Source organism: Bos mutus, chromosome 4 (assembly GCF_027580195.1).
Source record: "Bos mutus isolate GX-2022 chromosome 4, NWIPB_WYAK_1.1, whole genome shotgun sequence".
NCBI classification, from domain to species: domain Eukaryota; kingdom Metazoa; phylum Chordata; class Mammalia; order Artiodactyla; family Bovidae; genus Bos; species Bos mutus.
The window spans coordinates 75,491,104-75,511,743 of record NC_091620.1 but is presented as its reverse complement, the minus strand read 5'-3'; the positions used below and the strand labels follow the sequence as shown (position 1 = coordinate 75,511,743).

The 20,640-nt window shown below is 33.4% G+C and overlaps 1 protein-coding gene across 3 annotated transcripts in view; it reads right to left on the bottom strand.

Moving 5' to 3' along the window:
* The window catches only part of PTPN12 (protein tyrosine phosphatase non-receptor type 12), a 90,855-nt gene that overhangs the window by 12,763 nt on the left and 57,452 nt on the right, over positions 1-20,640 (bottom strand). For all 3 annotated transcript variants that reach the window (XM_005895257.2, XM_070369670.1, XM_070369672.1), the window contains 7 exons: positions 19,884-19,955; positions 16,503-16,562; positions 14,042-14,184; positions 12,064-12,130; positions 9,891-9,968; positions 9,696-9,794; positions 1,934-2,019 (listed from right to left, as the gene is read on the bottom strand). In XM_005895257.2, coding sequence (XP_005895319.1) covers positions 1,934-2,019; positions 9,696-9,794; positions 9,891-9,968; positions 12,064-12,130; positions 14,042-14,184; positions 16,503-16,562; positions 19,884-19,955 — 605 coding nt within the window. The remainder of the gene's footprint in view (positions 1-1,933; positions 2,020-9,695; positions 9,795-9,890; positions 9,969-12,063; positions 12,131-14,041; positions 14,185-16,502; positions 16,563-19,883; positions 19,956-20,640) is intronic.

Here is a 20,640-nt window from a genome sequence, read left to right as displayed (position 1 = left end):
CTGATAATTCCTGGCTCTGTTCATTTTAAATCTACAATTTAAATATTTATAAACCAGAATCATATGACTGACTAAATCTAATACAACAAACAGGCCTTCTTCTCCAATAACTCCAATATAGTCTACACAATAGATTAACTTGCTTACTGCAGCCATACTAAAAAACAAAATATACTGTTTTTTTTTAATCAGTCTTATGCTATTTGGATTTTATTTTCAGTTAACAAAGTATTCTTTGTGGAACACAATGGAATTCTGCCAATTTACTCTACTGCATGAATAAGAAAGAAGATGACCTAAGTGTGTTATACAAAATCACACACACACACATAAAAATTTGAGTATATATCCCCAAATAAAACCCTGACATAAGCCGAATGAACATTTTTCTGTTAACATTCATTTAGTACTTTTAAAAATTACCTTTTCATTTGTTGAAAAAAAAACAGGAGTCAAAGTTTTAAAAAAGGTATGTAAGAAGGGTTTAAAATTCAGAACACTCTACTCATTTTTTTCTCCTTCAAAATTAGGAAGAGGCTACCATTATTTGTTGTTGGAGGTAGATGACCATATAAATCACAAATATCAGTGCACACTTTGAGGACCTCTACCTTGGCTCAATCTCAAAATCCAAATGAAAAGATTTTACTGTAGCAAAACAATGTTTATTAATTTCCTTTAAGGTCATTATAGTGTCTTTAGGACTCTAAAGAACTGATATGGGAGACAAAAAAGTTAGAGAACTCACAATCTATATAGGTTTAAACTGGCTACCTTCCACAGCAAATATGAAAATGAAAATCAAACAAGAACTGCTGAGAAGTGCTAGTGGGCAGTTGACAGCCTGAGCATTTAAACACTGATGCCTAAAACCATCTGTACAGGCTTCCTGATCTTCCTTATAGAAGCATGCAAAGGAATTCTAGAGACTATAATATATAACTATTACATCTTTTCTTATTGTAAGCTTTTACTTTTGTAAAGAAGGATCTCATAAAGTACAGTAACTCAATGCCAAGACACAATCATAGTTGCCTCACCCAACTTTAGTCAACTACTATCAAAGTTTTAAGGGGAAAAAAATTGGTGAATCCTATACAAAGAAGTTCTACTTTGAGGAAGGTCTAGCTGTTTAGGCAGATCTATGCTTGGGATAAGACACAGTAAAGTCATCCCAACATTATTACAAATCTTCCACTGTGCCTCCTTTTAATTCAATAACTCAATCTTAACTTCACACTGTAAAGAGAAAACCAACATTTGGTGAAAACCAAGTATGTTCCATGTCCTATACGTAGCATTTTCATATATTTCATTTCATTTACTCCTCAGGAAAATACGTAAAAAGAAACCAACAAACCAACCAAACAAACAGAAAACAAAAAATCAAATAAATTAAGTGACTTACAACTTCAAAGCTTGTAAGCAGCTAAAAAGGATTTGTAACAAAATCATTTTGACTACCTATATTCTTTCCAAACTATCATCTACCTGACCTAGCACTAACCTGAAAGAAACAGGAGAGAAAAAGGGTAACAGGAATATATATTTTTATCTATTATAAATGAGCACTTGGTATGAAAGTAAGATCACATGCAAATAATTTGACAGTTTTATTGTTATTAGAAAACTGAAATAAATCTTTAGAATAGCTAAAATTTTAGTTGTACCGTATCAAAAGATGAACTATAATCAATTCATGATTATGCTCACTGTTCTGGTATACTACTGAAAATTTATCTAAATTGAAAATAATTTTTTATATTATACCATTAGAAGATCAACTGCCATACATATGCTACATTCTAAACAAAAGAATGATAAGAGAAGTTATTAAAAAAAAAACTTAGTTAATATTCAGATTTTTGTTGTTGTTTTAGTAACAGTAAGTAAAAGGTAAGTATCCTTTCAAACAAAACATGACATACAATACCTGCGGGTCCTTGGTGGTTTTGGAGGGGGAGAATCTTGTTTGTCATGATCTGTGGAGCTGATCATATTTTCAGTGTTAACTTCATTCTGCCAAGAGGAAAAAAAGCTTCATTAACTTTAAGGGAAAAATAATTTTCCTTCCTCATGTTTCAGATAAACTTTTTTATTGGGCTTTTGAATTTTTAAAACAATGCTAATTTTGCTAAATAATAAAATAGGTATTATATCTTCTATATTTAAGAAGGAAAAGCCACATTCAATGAGAAAATTATATATAAAAAAGTCCATCTCCAGTTACTAAAAAAGTCAGTCGTATACAGCAGCATTTCAACATAGTTCAAATGCTCCTGCAAAGAAACAGATGTTTCAAGAAAATGAAGATCAAATAAGATGTTTTTTTTAAGGCATCACTACCACTAGATTTGTAATATGCAGATTTTGGGGGAGGGGAAACCACAAAGTAAGTCTTATGTCCTAAACTTCTTGGAGACATATATTGCTACCTACTATTTTTAAACAGGTCCTGAAACGAACTTTAATCATTCATTGCTCCACCATCCTCTGTCAACACAGAATGCCTACTCCATTAGGGTACACAACCCCTATATCACTGCCTAACCAAATGGACCCAAAAAAGGGCAGGCAGAGCCTCCAGGGATATACTCGGTTCTTGCTGGTGACATGGACCAGTGAAGTCATTAAAAGGGATGATCCAGAGTTAGCACAGCTTTAGGTTGTATTTGGGGGCTTCCCTTGTGGCTCAGAGGTTAAAGCGTCTGCCTGCATTGTGGGAGACCTGGGTTTGATCCCTGGGTCAGGAAGATCCCCTGGAGAAGGAAATGGCAACCCACTCCAGTATTCTTGCCTGGAGAATCCCATGGATGGAGGAGCCTAGTGGTCCACGGGATCGCAGAGTCGGACACGACTGAGCAACTTAACTAACTAACTAGGTTGTATTTAGTTATGATTGTGAATAGAGATGTGCAATTATTATATAAAACATTGTCTTGAATTAGTTTATAGCTTCAGAAAGTACCTCATTTTTATATAGCTAGGCTGTGTTAATTCTGGGCCAGAAGACAAGAATGATTTTCACCCTTGCCTACATCTTAGATAATTTTAGAAAACAAATAACAAACAAACATCTTTCTAGATACTATAATCAACTAAAAAGTTAATCACTCAGTTGTGTCTGTCTCTTTGTGACCCGATGAACTGTGTCAACTAAAAACTCTGAAACTGTAGTTTGCTTTTTTTTAAAATCAAATGAACCTCTTCCATGTCCATCATGGCATCTTCTTTATATAACAGTTTCTTGCCAATGTCCTTTTTTACTAAGTATTCCCAACAAAAGGAATCAGAGACTTTAACTCTACAGCAAATTTTAGTGTACCCGTCTCCTAATATCAGATGCATCTGAAGTGTCTTACACATCTTACTATGTATCTTGTTCTAATCAAAACAAGAGTTACATTATGAGATGAAAGTTTTCATCCTTCATTAGCCACCTCTCAAATTGGAGGCTTCTGTTTTAGGAATATCTGCTATAGATAGGGTGACCACACAATTTATTGTCCAAATTAGGACTTGTACACCTATACAACGAGTATAAACTGGTTTTGCTTCAAGTAAATCATGACTTTTCATTACCACACTTTTAGATCCTCGACTATCACCAGAATTTAGATTCTGCATCATAAAGATTCCTCTAATATGGTAGTGATTCATTTGCTTATTATTTCTATTAAACAGTCATACACCCACAATAATACTCTAATATTTTTGTACCAAAATCTATATAAATATTCTCACTAAGTAGGTTAAATAACTGTTTCTAACCTACAAAAACACGGCAATTTGTAATAATTAAAACATAAATAGCCTCATGTCGTGTCAAGTCAGGTTTTGCTGCCAAATACCAAACACACACACACACAAACACACCAACCGTACGTTCTCAGTGCATTTTCAATTTTAGAACAGCAAGCACTGGAAAGGATACAAGAATGCAAAGGACATGGCCCCTAACTTCAAGAATTGTATAACCATCCAAGAAAAAAGTGAAAGGGCAGTAAATCATAAAGTGGTAAAATCTGTACACTGAAGCTAGGAAACCAGAGAAAGGAAATGTTATAGATGAGAATATTAAGGATATAGTTGGGAAAATAATAAGAAGTTGAAAATATGAATGTACCACGCAGAATGGCATTAAGAGGTGGATAAGACATTGACAAGGAGAACAGAGGCACGAGGTATAGAACATGTGGGACTGGAACAGGAAGAGAAAGTAAGGGTATTTGCAGGCAAATGACTATATGTGACAAAGGAAAGAAGGTGTCATTAAAGACTCCTTATTCTGGGTGAAAAAGTGCCATTAACAAAAAGGCACAAAAGAGCAAAAGACCTTCTAGGGGAGGTCAGACTTTGAGCATGTTGAATTTCCAATAATTAAAGGAATCCATGTGGCAATGCAGAAATGCAACTCAAGAGAGCCACTGCCCACACTGCAAGAACAAAACCTCCTACTCACTGGACTTAAGAATGGAACAATGTTCTTGGACTCCTAGTTTTTACCTACAATAATGTTTGCTGTACTTTTATATCTCCTGATCCTCTTATATATACACCTTTTGTCGCCACATTTGTCCTAATGTATACTGCTCTCTTTGGCTGCTTTTATTACCAGTTAAAACAATCACCAACTTTTGAAGTTGAAAGGTATTTTAGAAATTAAAGAATCTACCAGAGATTAGGTTCTAGTGTATTGTTTGTTTCAAACAGAGATTACTAAAATTACTTTTTAAAAAACTTCTGACCACCTTCACCCATTTCACTAAAGTTATTTTATGTATTAATATTTCCACATAACAGAACTATCAAGGGCCACAAAAAAAAAAAAATTCAAACCTAATAAATACTTAAGGATGACACCACTCTTATGGCAGAAATAGAAAAACTAAAGAGCCTCTTGATGAAACTGAAAGAGGAGAGTGAAAAAGTTGGCTTAAAATTCAACATTCAGAAAACCAAGATCATGGCATTCAGTCCCATTGTTTCATGGCAAATAGATGGGGAGACAGTGGAAACAGTGAGAGACTTTACTTTTTTGGGCTCCAAAATCACTGCAGCCATGAAATTAAAAGACGCTTGCTCCTTGGAACAAAAGCTATGACCAACATAGACAGTGTATTAAAAAGCAAAGATATTACTTTGCCAACAAAGGTCTGTCTAGTCAAGGCTATGGTTTTTCCAGTAAGTCATGTATGGATGTGAGAGTTGGGTTATAAAGAAAGCTGAGTGCTAAACAATTGATGCTTTTGAACTGTGGTGTTGGAGAAGACTCTTGAGAGTCCCTTTGACTGAAGGAGATCCAACCAGTCCATCCTAAAGGAAATCAGTCTTGAATTGGAAGGACTGATGCTGAAGCTGAAACTCCAATACTTTGGCCACCTGATGAGAAGAACCAACTCACTGGAAAGACTCTGATGCTGGGAAAGATTGAAGGCAGGAGAAGGGGACAACATAGGATGAGATGGTTGGATGGCATCACCAACTTGATAGACATGAGTTTGAGTAAACTCCGGGAGCTGGTGATGGACAGGGAGGCCTGGCGTGCTGCAGTCCATGGGGTCGCAAAGAGTTGGACATGACTGAGCGACTGAACTGAACTGAACTAAGGATGTATTGGAGAAGGAAATGGCAACCCACTTCAGTGTTCTTGCCTGGAGAATCCCAGGAAGGGGAAGCCTAATGGGCTGCCATCTCTGGGGTCGCACAGAGTCGGACACGACTGAAGTGACTTAGCAGCAGCAGCAAGGATGTATTATCAGGTGCAGGACAAAATAAATACTAAAACAAGGTGCTTAAAAAAAATGTGAGGAAAAAATTCAGAATTCAATAATATCACTCCTAAAATGTACAACATAAACATAACAAGGATCATAACACAAATTAACAATAATTGTTAACAACACTGTTGTTACTCAATAATCCTAAAACCGAAAATTCTGGCATCAACTGATGGTAGTAGCTTTTACATACAAGAAAAAAGGCATGTGTGCACACCTTAGAGATACTTGCTTACTGAGGTATTTCTATATCCCAAGTCCATGCTACTGAATCTGAAAATAAACTTTCTCTTTAGATCTCCTACTCTTGGAAGTGATTTTAGTTGTAGTTTTAAGTATCTCTAACAAATACTATTTATTAAAGAGTCATATTGTTGGCTAGCATTTCAAACTAAAATCTCTACAAAAATAATTCCAGAACATAGAGCTTTAAGTTTTTTTTTTAATTCCTCAACTTCCATATTAAGTAGTTAGAGATATAATAAATGGAGATTTATGATTATTTCTCAGAGCATAGGTTCAAAAACATAAGTAATATATTTCAAATCATTTTACTCATCATACAATTCTAAGATAATTTCCCCCAATTTTTTAGATCCCACATTTCTCCGACTGGGATTTGTGGCTTCCAACCATATATAAACATGTTTAAAAAACAGGTCATTTATATTTTAAAGTACCTAGAAAACAAGATTTCTTAAGAGGAAAACATTAAAAAATTATCTAAAATGATAAGCTATCTTATCGTCTATCCACTTGTCTTTCCAGTTTTTTATCCATTCATCCACTGAAAAATATAGTTCCAGACATTATGGTATACAACCTTTGGCAAAGCTTTCTTAGAATGGATTCTATAGAAAATTATTTTTCCCTCTTGCAAAATAGGAAAACCCACCTGTTCAATGGCAAATTCAGCAGTCACCCTGCCAGCTTTAACAGACGTTAAAGTTGCAAGCATGTAGTATGTGTCTCCTATATAACCAGGCAATGAGATGAGAGACTAGGACTGAAATAACTACTATTTCTATTGTATGTTATTTCACCTAATCTCATATTATGTATGATTTTTCTTGTATTCCTTGGGGATTTGTAAACCTTTGAGCTACTAGGCAGAAACTATAACAAAATTATACTTGTAATGTGGAGTTCAGGATAGTAAAAAGGAAGTTTAATTTCAGGAATAAAATCTAAAGAAAAATCAGGTAATGAGAAAAACAAAGATGAAAATAAAGCAATATTTATCACATATTTTCTGGAGATAACTTAAATACAGTTAAAAGCTTGAAAAAATACAACACTGAACACTGTATTTTTTTTTCCTAGCAAAGGCAACAAAAGCAAAGTTAAGCAAGTGGGATTATATCAAACTAAAAAGCTTCTGGATAGCAAAGCAAACAATCAGGAAAATGAAAAGGCGACCTACCAAATGGGAAACAATATTTGCAAACCATGTATCTGATAAGGGGTTAATACCTTAAAAAATTTAAGGAACTCACATAACACTGTAGCAAAAAAAAAAAAAACCCATAAACAAGTCAATTAAAAAATGGGGGAAGATTTGAAAAGATATTTTTTCCAAAGAAGACACGAGGATGGCCAACAGGTATGTGAAAAGGTGCTCAACATCACTAATCTTAAGGAAGATGAAAATCAAAACCATACTAAGACCTCATACCTGTCAAAATGGCAATTATCAAAAAGACAAGGAAAAAACAAAAGGGAACCTTTGTGTACTGTTGGTGGGAATGCAAACTGATGCAGCCATTATATAAAACAGCACAGAGGTTCCTCAAAAAATTAAGAATAGAACTACCATATGATCCAGCAACTGCACTTCCTTCCGTATATTTATCTGAAGAAAACAAAACACTAAGTTGAAGATACACACATACACACACACACAAATGGAATATCATTTGGTCTTAAAAAAGAATGAAATCTTGCCATTTGCAACAACATGAATGGAACTTGAGGGCATTATACCAAGTGAATTAAGTCAGAGAAAAGACAAATAGCGTATGATCTCATATGTGGAAAAAGAAAACAAAAAACCAAACCCAAAGATACAGAAAACAGAGGTGGTGTCAGTGGTAGACCCAAAGTGAGTGAAACAGGGTCAAAGTTTGCAAATTTCCTCTTGTAAGTCAGTCACGGGATATAATATACAGTTTGGTGACTATAATTAATAATACTGTATTTTATATTTGAAGGTTCCTAAGAGTAAATGGGCTTCCCAGGTGGTGCCAGTAGTAAAGTATCTGCCTGCCAGTGCAGGAGACATAAGAGACATGGGTTCACCCTGGGACAGAAAGATCCTCTGGAGAAGGGCATGGCAAGCCACTCCAGTATTCTTGCCTGGAGAATCCCATGGATAGAGGAGCCTAGCAGGCTACAATCCAAAGGGTCACACAGAGTCAGACACGACTAAAATGACTTAGCACATAAGAGAATACATATTAACAGTTCTAACCACAAGAAAAAAATTCTGTTAACTATGTATGATGATGGATATTAACTAGACTTATTATAGTGATAATTTCACAATATATGCAAATGTTGAATCACAGTGGTGTACACCTGAAAGTAATGCTACATGTTAATTATATCTCAACAAAAATTAATGTAAATAATTTCTATACATTAAAAATATTTTTGTTTCTAGGAATAAGGAACTCTGAAATTCAAAAACTTTAACCTTGAAATTAATATTGCATTTACGGAAAAAAACAAAAATATTTTTCAAATAAAGTTTAAAGAAGAATGTAGCCTACTTAGTTTTTGTAAATTTAAAGGAGTCTCAAGTTAGGTAAAATTATACGCAGTAATATACAGACATTCTACTCTATATTATAAAATATTTGGCTATGTTGAGCACAGGCTATAACAGGCTTTAATTAAACTAAAGATAAAACAGATGTGATAATATATGAGGCATAGTTGCACAATGATTCCTTTGTTGATGAAGGAAATAATAATAAGGTCACATATATCAATCTTAAAAATCTGAAACTATCACATGTCTAATAAAGGAAATACACTATCCCCGAAATCCATGGGTCAATATTACTTCACACATTGAGGTAATATGCATTTGGTTAACTAATCTCTCATAACACCAAGATATTTCAAACAAATAGTCTCGGAAATTGCCAAAACCACATAAAAGGGGAAAAAAATTAAAACAAAGGTTATAAATGTTGCCAGTAATATCTTCATTTTATTTAAGTTATTGGAGCTAAATTAGTTTATCAAGTGACAGTTAACTTAGGTTCAATAATAAAGATGTAAAGAAATTTATCCAAAAACACTCCAAAAAATAGCCCAATACCTTCAAGGATAGAATAATTATAGAGAGAAAGTAAAAGGAGTACTTTTTTTAAAAGGCAGAAAGAGAGCACTGTGAGAAAACAGTACTTTTGTCAATAAAATCTTTTAACACTAAAATGACAACTAAAGCCCCAAAGGGACGTAATCGTGGTCTTATAATTCTACTTAATTAAAAAGCACATACAAAGTAATGACAAAACTGTATATCATGATGACCAAAACCAAAATAAAATTCATGAAGAATCAACTTAGACTTACTTTGGTTGGATGGAAGGGGAGACAAAAATGCAGTTAATTTGTTAAAAGTAATCTATACTTGAAATGATATTGAATTATATAATTTTAAAGATCTAAATTCATAAATATATTTTATTTAGAATATTATTTAACTTTTATTAGAGTCATTAAATTATTCATCACAGGAGAGATTGAACTAGGGAGAAGAAAAGGAATTTAAAAATAACAAATAAAACTAATAACTAACAGATATTTATTATTAGATAAAACACAGGATGAAAATTAAAAAGCTAAATGTCACATCTTGGTAAAAAGTAAATTTTCTAAAATTAATATGCAAAGAACACCTACCACTCCATCAGTAATTTTCTGGGTGCCATGAATTTCATACAGTTGTAGCTGTTTTTCAAACAGTTGGGCGATAGCTCTATGAACAAGCTCATATTGCTCCTATTAAGGAGATGAAGTGATAAACAAGGGAAAAGACATTAAAAAGTGAAGGCAATTATAAAAATACACTTCATAAAGTGAAACAGAAAAACATACCTTAGTTTGTACTGCAGAATGCCTCTGTGTTCTCATTTCTTGTATTAAGTTAAAAACATTAAATTCTTCTGGTATTTTCTAAAACAAAGAATTTAATACATGAACTCTGGACAACCATTCAGAAAAACAGTGTAACAGTGCTCAACTTTTCATACAGACGTTATATATAGCTGGATAACTAAAAACATTTATTAAGCACTACCTATCATGTATCAGTGACTGTCTAGAGCCAAGAACTAATCTTGACTCTCAGCAGTCAAGTTAGTGAGCCAGATACGGAGACAGATAAATGTCCAGCCAACGTATGGTTGCAGTACAGTTGGAGTAAATATGCTGTGACCAACACTGATTGGTATGTGAGTGAAAAATTAAAGAAATATACACAAACATGGCAGATAGAATGTATAATCTATTTGGGGAATAGAGAAGTTTGATGTAGATAAAACCGACTAAAAGACTGAAAGAAGGAGAGCTGTTCAAAAGAGAAAAGATAAGGCTACTTGTCAGAACACAAACATGATAGAGTTTGAATTCATTCTATAGGCTAGTGTTTTCTTGGCTGTCTCTATAAGGACCAGTTAAGACAGCTACATCTCTGGAGACTGATTGTGAATCCTACAGAATTAGTTTCTACACCTGGTATTTTAACTACTACAATAGGCAATTGTAGACATGAGCAGAAATATAGACATGAGCAGATCTAATATCTGGGTAACTTTTGTAGCAGGGAAAATAAAAGAGTGAAAAGGGAAGAAACTGGTGGAGGTTTACTGAAGCATTCCAAAAAGAAAAACCAATGGATTTGAGACATATTGCTGAGGCAGAATTATTAGAACTTGGTCATCAGCAAGAATATTTTGGAGAGATAAAAGAGATAGAAAAGTTAAAATGTGATTTCTAGGTTCACTGCTTAGGAGTCTTGACATATATCAAAATATTTTTATATCAATTCCTAACCTAAGCCTTAAGAGTATATTTGTTATGTTAAACTCAATCAAATGGGGACTATATTCAAGATACACAACCCTTCTGAAATGACAAGATGTTTGCCTGCTTGTATTCATCCAAATGCTTCCCGCCCAGATTTTAATCCCTGATTTTTATGTTAAAATGTGTTATAAAGCCACTTAAATTTTATTCATTTCATATGAGTATCAGGAAATGATTAGAATGGGGGAATACAAAAATAAAATTTAACAGCAGGCTTTTTGAAAAACTATTGAAAATTTAAATATTCCTTATGCAAAAGTACAAAATGGAAAGGCAGAGAAAAAAAAGGAAAATGAATAAAAGGAAGAAGGAAAAGAAAATAAATATTTTATTGTTCATATTTTATATAACAGATTGACATATTCATAGAAACTATAAAGCTATGAAGAATAAAACTTCCTAATTCTTAGAAAATGAATGTACTATAGAACCAGCAAATAAACCAAATCTACATATAATAAGGAGACTTATGCTTTTTAAATCTGTAATGAAGGCTATTTCTTTATATCCTCCATGGTATCAAAACCAATTTCTTGGAAACAGAAGTAGTAGCAACAATAATAACAAGGATTATAATAAAAACTAACAGTAAATGGAACACTTGCTACCTGCCACATAGTAGTGATGAACTTTACAAGTTTCTTAAGAACTTAGTTAATTCTTCAATTATTAATGTTATGATTCCCACTTCCAAATAAAGAAATTATGGTACAATGAGATCAAGTAATTCGACCAAGATCCCACAACTAGTAAATGACAGAGCCAAGAATTTTAACCTTGGAGGTCTAGCTCCAGTCAGCATTCTTAACCCTATACTATATAATGTTTCCAGTTAGACATAAATATTCACTGAATTGATTATATTTATACATAGATAAATATAAAAGGCAACAGAGGTGCAGTATTTGGAAAAGTCAATGCAGAGCGTACATGTCTAATGTAGGTATAAATTCATTCAGAACAAATGAGTGACAATATGTTTATTTTGCTGCCCAGTGTATTACCCTCAAGCTAATATGCATCATTTATACCTTTCACTGCCTTTATCTCTTACATAGCAAAGCTACTTCTAAAAAAGTAGTAACATGTATAACAAAACATATGGTATAATTTACTGCAATTAGTCATAAGTTTAAAAATCATAACAGATGAATTAGATATAACACTATATAAAAATTCTTACCCCAGCTTTTAGTAAATTCCACGTATAATCTATGGCACAAATGGCACCTGTTCTTCCACAGCCTGCACTATGGATATAAAATTTGAAAAAACAATTTGATTTTTGTAATAAAAGAACTATAAGATAAATGTGGATAAATATGTTAATACTCAGAAGCAAAAAATCATTTAAGAAAGCTGATAAAATTCTACTTACTTAGTAAGTAAACTACAACTTAAGATGTGTGCAGGGCAAAGATCCTTAACATTATGATTTATATATTGTTTTCCTTTAATTTAAGGAACTTGCAAGAGTAATACCTAGAAGCCTTCACTCTGAAAGTCTGTCTACCTTGTGAAACCTTGTCTAGCTAACAAAACACCTTGCAGAGATAAATTTATACTATGTTCTAGATAGCTCTGGTAGAGGAAGAAATCTATATCATTTCAATCTGCAAAAGGTACAGGAAAGGTGAAGATTAACAAGCCCTAGAAACTGGTTTGAACATGAGCAGTTACACTAAAGAAAGGCCACTAATGCTTTCTAATCTTCTGAAGAACAGAACCTAAAGAATGTAAAATAAAATATCAAAGTTAGTTATTTTAAAACATGACAAAAATACTTTGAAGTAACTGGTTTTCAGCTAGAGGGAGGCAAATGCACCCAAAGGCTGGAAATCACTATGAGTAAAAAGATGTTACTGACATCTTTAATAATTTTAGGCGGAAAAAAATTTGGGCAGCACTTTAATATGTATTTTGAAACTTAGAAATATCATGTAATCTAAGAATCCATGATACAGTACATTATAAGCAATTTAGTATGGTTTTCTAAAAAGCTCTTAACAATAGACATCAATAATATTAATTTTAAATCACTGATTTATTTGTCAATTCCACACATCAAAACACTTATAAAATTTTAGTGTTAAGAGTTTACTAGAGCTAAATGATATATATGTAAAACTTGGTGGTTAAAAGTGTGATATTACAAAGACAGAGACTATATCAATGAAACATTACAGTTAACATAATATTTTGGTTGTTCAAAAACATTAAATGATCAACTTTATTTTATTAAAAGAAAATCTTCACATCAAATTGGGTTTATGACCTATATACATTGGCTGGACAATATGAATACAACAGGAAATAATTTCAGTTAACGTGTAAAGAAGTCAAGCCAAAGCAATTTATCTTATAATTCTACAATTAAACAGACCCTTCTCTTTTAAACCAGTTAACTACTTAGACTCAGCTAATCACAGACGAACTAAAGAAAAATCATTTTAATTAAGCAGGTTGCTAACTGATTCCCACGTCTACATCAGGAGGTCACCTTTCTGGTTCATAAAGAAAAAGTAGCTCTTTCACTTCACTAATACAGGCATTACAATCCAACCAACTGGCTAAGTAAACTATCTTTGGTGCTCCATCACCACTAATGTTTTTTTTTAACTTTTTATTTTTTATATTCGAGTCAATTAACAATGAGGTGACAGTTTCAGGTGGAAAGCAAAGAGACTCAGCCATCTGTTCTTCCCCAAACTCCCCTCCCATCCATGCTGCCACATAACATGGAGCAGAGTTCCCTGTGCTATAGAGTAGGCCCCTGTTGGCTATCCATTTTAAATATAACTCCACTAATATCTTTTAACTATTGAATTAACCTGAGTTAATTAACCTCTGAGTCCAAAAAATTTCATTTACTTTTTATAACAAATGTGAATACAGGTATAAGTCACTTAAAAAATAAATTGCTATTTTATGAAATAAGTACTATGATTTTAAGTCTTTTGGAAGGATCTAATGTAAAATAAAAAATTAAGAGAAGGAAAACTGCCTCAGGATTCAAGTCACTTTTACTATTTAGAAACCCATATAATGACCAATCTAATGAAATTCCAAACTTATGTTTCAAAATGCTATACATTACCCACATTATAATGCCATCTATACTGAAAAATATTTAATTAAATATTTAGAAAATTCTTTTGTACCTGCAATGAATACAAATAGGCACATCTTCATGTTCCTGGTATTTCCTCATTAAGCTTATCATGTCCAGAATAGAATCAAATGATGAAGGAACATCATGGTCTGGCCAGTTCACATAATGAAACTGATATAGCCTACGAGATTCCTTGAAGAATAACAGAAATTCAATCATATGAAAATACAGTTACAAATTTTAAACCACACAGAAAAGCTGCACATTTCACTTTGCTGCCATTTCTAAGATATGTATGTCATATTCAGCACTTTGTTAAAAAAAAAAGATAGCCTACATTTATCACATACCTTTTCTTAATCCTGCATGTAATACGATGGGGAAGGTACTGTTAGTACTATCCTAATTTTATAGGTAAGGAAATTGAGACAGAAAGAATAACCTGCGTAATGTTTCATAGCAAATGACAGTATGGGGTCTGAAAGCAGGCAGTCTTACTTCCAAAACCTGCACTTTAACCAGAATACTATATAGTTAATCTACAGTAGTAAATGGATAAGCAATATACCATAAGCATTGTTTTAGAATCCATTACAGTTAGAAGGCTAGTAGACTATTTAAATGAAAAAGAAAATTAGAAATGAAAATTTCCGAACCCAAACCTACTCAAATTATGGTGCAGGCTGCCATCCATCTCCCTACCCTTTCAAGGGGTTTGTGAAATAGCTTTCACGTTATTTCACGCTATAATAATACTAAGGTGTTATTTGCCATTTCCACTCTCATTCTCTCATCAGTGTACAGCAGTCTTCTCAAGGCTACAAGACTTAAGATGATGTCATCACTTTGAGAGCTTGTGCAATGTCTGCTTGTGTATTAAAAAAAAAAAAACTCAGTTTTCATTTCAAATATAGTAAATAATAAAAGATATAACCCACATAAACAAGAGCTCTTTGGAAACTTCTGTAATTTTTAAGAACCTGAAGAATGGCTATTCTAGGTGTTAAGCAGAAAAAGCACTGCTTGGCATTCAGGCAAAACTGTATTCAAATTCTACTTCTGTCATTTACTGAATAACTTTAGGTAAGTTACCTAATTTCTCAAAGACTCTATCTTCATCAGTGGGCAATGGAGAAAACAGTATCTACCACTATACAAGTTAGGAGGACTGAAATGCCTGATATACTACTGAAATTCCATAAAGTACCTATTATTATTAGTACAGATTAAAAAATAGCAACCAAAGTGATAATAATTGAGTCAACTAAAGGGAAATGATTAGTCGGGAGAAGGGTTGCTACAACTACTGGAACCATGTCTACTTATCATCAGGAAGGAATTAAGTATGTTTATAAATGCACTGGTTGGAGAAGAAATGGTAAGCTTTATGGCCAAGCTTATTTACTTTATTTTTTACTTATTTATTTTGGTTATTTACTTTAAAGTGATTTAAATTTAAGACTGAGGAAGAACTGATAGGCCTTCTCTCATATCCATCAGATTTTTTATTCATTCCTGAAGAAACTTCATTTTATATAGTTCTGTTGAAGTCACAGGCCTCAAGTGAAAACAAGATATATCTAAATGAAGACTTAGCTTTTTTTTTTTTTTTTTAATTTTTGAATGCACTGTGTCTTCATTGCTGCACACAGGCTTTCTCTGCTGCTGCTAAGTCGCTTTAGTCGTGTCCGACTCTGTGCGATCCCATAGACGGCAGCCCACCAGGCTCCCCGGTCCCTGGGATTCTCCAGGCAAGAACACTGGAGTGGGGTGCCATTTCCTTCTCCAATGCATGAAAGTGAAAAGTGAAAGTGAAGTCGCTCAGTCGTGTCCGACTCTTAGCAACCCCATGGACTGCAGCCTACCAGGCTCCTCCGTCCATGGGATTTTCCAGGCAAGAGTACTGGAGTTGGGTGCCATAGTTGTGGTAAATGGGGGCTACTCTTCGTTGTTGTTCAACAGCTTCTCATTGTGGTAGCTTCTCTTGTTGCAGAGCACAGGCTCTAGACAAGTAGGCTCAGTAGTCGTGGCACATGGGCTTAGTTTCCTCAAGGCACATGGGATCTTCTGGGACCAGGGATCCCTTGCACAGGCAGACAAATTCTTAACCACTGGACCACCACAGAAGTCCGAAGACTAGCTTTAATGGTGGTTTGTCGCTTTCTAAAACATTGTAAACTAGTAAAAGTGGGTAATAATTATGTAAATAATAACCTAATCTGTTTATTGCAATAGAGGAAAAATATCTACAGCAAAGAAACCAATTATTCCATAGTGTAAATTTAACTTAGGGAAAGATTCTAAGTGAGTTAAAGTTTATATTACTTTAAATATAAGGCTTAAGATAATAAAATATTACATCTGATTTTCTTCTTTGTTACACTACATAACAACAACAACAAAAAATACATCTCCTTAACTAATGTAAGATAAGATAGTATACTGTTTACACATATCGTCTCTTTAGGGTACATATTCTTAGAAACTATCTCTAAATGGAAAATACTTACATTTTGAAATTCAAGTAAGAGTGTCCTAATGAAGTAGTCTGTTCTTGCTTGTTCAGCTTCCTAAATAAAGAGAAACACTTGTGAGTCAGTGAGAACATTAAAACAAAAATATTTACATGCCAAAACAATAATTTCTTACAATATGAAATTACCTTTAAAATTCTAGGTATGTCTAATAATTATAAAAACAACCATTCCAAAAGTCATCAATTTGGTTATTTAAGTTTTATTTAGAAGTTTTTTAAACAGAAGTGTCTGTCAACCAATTACTAAGCTAGGAGTGGATCATCCAACAAAATACTTGCAAGGTGACAACCATCACCAGAATCATGTAACAGAAATAACACCTACAAACAAAACGTCACTCCTAAATACTACAAACTCCTTCAATCATTTTATCTATTAAGCTTGATTTTTCTCTACCTAACACTTAAACTCTGAGTTAAATGGATGCCAAATGGGTAAGGAAAAAGATGCATTCAGAAAATCCCAAATTATTATTTTGGTTGATGACAACATAGTCACTTTAAAAGTGTCTTACTGTTATTTGTCAGTGTATTAGAATGAAGCCTCTTCATCAATTTGTCACTAAGTAAACTTATTTTTGCCTTTTTTAACTAAAACTACAAATAGGTGAGGACATCAATTGTCAAGAGCAACAGATATGCTGCTTTACTAATTAAAAAAAAAATCAATATTATTCCGGCTTTAATGTTATAAACCATAATAATTTATTTTGAACTTTTTAAATAACATTAGGGGGAAAGTTATGTTTTTAAAACACAGAATAAATGAAAACATTGGTCCAAGATAATGTTTGCTCACCTATAAAAGGTGAGATAAATATTTTTGACTTTGTAGGCCGTGAAGTCTCTGTTGTGCTGTGATAGGCAAATATGTAAATTAGTGGGCAAGGCTGTACATCAATAAAACTTCACTCACAAAACAGGCAGTGGGCTAGACTGACCCATGGACAGTGCTGATCGAAGTGGCTGTAAGCAGCAACATGCTTCTGAGCTCCGGCTAGCCAGGCCCTCACTCCTCACCAACACTCTACCCTCTTTCCCATCCCCAAATCGAGAGAGCTTCTAATACTCTCAGTCTTAAACACTGTGATTGCCAAGTCGAGTCAAATCACTTACTATGGTTATTTTCACTACCTTGCTTTCTATTCATACATTTGATTTGTGTTTTACAACAGTGATAACAAATCCTGAGTTCTCTGAAACAATCACATGACATACAAATTACTTCCATTTTGAAATCTTGAAAGAAAAATTCTGCTGCTTCAGCAATCCCATCACTGACAAATCAAACCAGCTCTTATTGATCAAATCAAACTTTTTATTAACAGGACTTTTAAAAATTACTCATTAGTGCAATTGAAAACCAATCCTCAAATCAATTCATCTTTTCCCAAATTTCAAACTATTTCCTACTTTTCTCTATTGATTATGATAAATTGTTTACTATTCCTGATCCCTGCCTGTTAAAATTTTGTTTTGTTGTTGACCATTAATCACTATATGCTGTCACCTAAACTGTGACATTCATTACAGTTAGTACATTTAAATTTACAAATTTTCAACATAACCACATTGCATAGAACTAGATTTCCTGAACTGTCCAGGTATTTAATACTGTAGAATACTCTCTAAACTGGTGGTGGGGGTGGGGGTGGTAGGTAGGGGTAGGGTTAGGAAGTGTTCCATCACAGAAGTACAATATGGTTATATACTGTTTTTTACTCATTGCAAACAATATGAAATGCAGTAGGATTTTAATTTTTTAAATATTTAATCCACAGTTAATTCTAACCAGGACTTTAGAGAATTGACTATACATTAAATGCAGGCTGTTATAATTATGAGTTAAAGTTAAGATTCTAACAATCACACTGCATTATAAAGGAGACTGTGGAACACAGTTTGAGTCCTTATCTTAATCAACCTAGAAAGCACTAAATTCCTGGTAGCATCAGAGGAATTCAGAAGTCCTAAATACAAATAAGTCATAAAATTAAGGACTTCTTGAATACAGCAATGATGAGTAAGATCACAGAAATTATATTTCATTTAACCATGGAAAACAAAATAAAAAACAGTTTTGAGATGGGTAATGCAATGGTCAATTTTATTTGTCAATTTGACTTGGCCACGGTGTGCTCTGATTCTCAGTCATACGTTATTCTTCGTGTTCCTGTGAGGGAGTTTTGGGGTGAAATGAACATTTAAATCAGTAGATTTTGAGTAGAGTGGTTGGCCCTCATCCAATCAGTTAATCCATGAATAGAACGAAAGGATCAGACTCCTCCAAGTAAGAGAGAATTCTCCAGGAGACTGCTTTCAGCACTGGCTCTTCGTGGTTCTACAGCTGACTGTCTTTGGACTGGAGCTGAAATGTTAGTTTGTCTGGGTCTCAGCCTTCCCACCTTCAGACTAGAATTGCAGTATTGGCTCTCGGTCTCCAGGCTGTGGGTCTTCAGCCTGAAACCGAAGCATCAGCTCCTCCTGGATCTCCAGCTTGCCCACCCTGACTGCAGATTTTGGACTTGCCAGCTTCCATAGTCACGTGAGTCAATTCTGACAAATCTCTTTTCTGTATATACACATTCTACTGCTTCTGTTCTCTGGAAAACCCTGATTAATATGGGGAAATTATTTTAAGTGATTATAAAAAGACACCATCATATGTAATCCAAAGCAAAGTGTTGGTTCTATTCTAAAGCTCACTATTTCTTTTTCCCCTCACTGTTTTTATTTTTTAATTAATCTTCTCAGATTTATGCTTTGTTAGTTTTAGGACTTGAATTTAATTCGTTTCCAAAGCTCATCAAATAGGTATCTATTTTAAGTTTCATGTCAAGTTTTCTGCCATAAAGGGTCAATCTCTGCTATTAGGATGGAGGTTCTCAAACCTATCTTTGTATATAATTATAAGGGGAAAATAACATGGTTATGAAAGATTAACATCATAAACTATGCTTCAGCATCAAGGATCTTTCCCATTAGTTGAATAAGAGCATAGTTATTTGTTTATTCTTAGATATGTAACACTTATAATCAACTTACATGCAAAGACTAAGACAGAATTAACATAATAAGGAAATTATACATTTAAGAAAAGTCATTCTTAAAGTTCCTTAATTTATATACACTATGCAACACAATACTGTAAAACAATTATAGTCAAATTTTAAAAAGCATTGTAAAACAAGCATTATTAATATTTGTTTATTATAATTGAGTATAGATTCACATGAAAACACTGAGTGCTTGGCTTATATAACCCATAAGATTCAACACAATTATAAGTTAACTATTCATCAGTCTGACATACCCACTGCCTGATTAAATAATGTTTATGAATATAGGTACTTACACAAGAAATTTTAAATGGTGCAAATGTTATAGGGTCTTCTCCAAACAAAGGCCAATACCGTTCACATTTTTTCTGTTGTCCAAAAAGAGGTTAGTAAATAACTGATAATTTGTTTTATTTGAACTTTTACAAATATTTTGTGTTCCGCTTGTTCTTCATTCCCAGAAAACAAACTGCCATCAGTAGGCAGGGACTAAGAGCTTAGATTTATCCAACTCTTTAAAGGTGGGCTACTAATTGCTCTTCAAGATTAGTAATAGGAACTTTATTAACCTAAGTGTATAAGCTGTTCATTTCTACCTGCTTGTTATACAGACTCCAAAGATCCTCCTCTAGAAAAGAAAAGTTGCTTTTTTTTTTTTAAATGCCTAGCACAAGGAGGTAAATTTAGTGTAAGAAGTTGTTCAATTTAGTGTAAGAAATTTAGCATATGAGTTTTAATGGTTCTAAAATGACAATATTTATAATACATAGTTGAATTCTCATTAAGTATAAAATCTGTGGCACAGTGGAAACAGCACTCCACTCAGTATAAGAAAATGGCACAGGTAGCAATTTTACCATTTGTTTACATTTAGTTCCTTTACCTATAAAAACAGGGATGGTAATACTTATCTTACATGATTGTTTCAAGGAATTTGAGTATATTTCAAATGTTCTACTGTTGGTAAAAAACACTATTCAAGAACTGGAGAAGGAAATGGCAACCCACTCCAGTATTCCTGCGTGGAGCATCCCATGGATGGAGGAGCCTGGT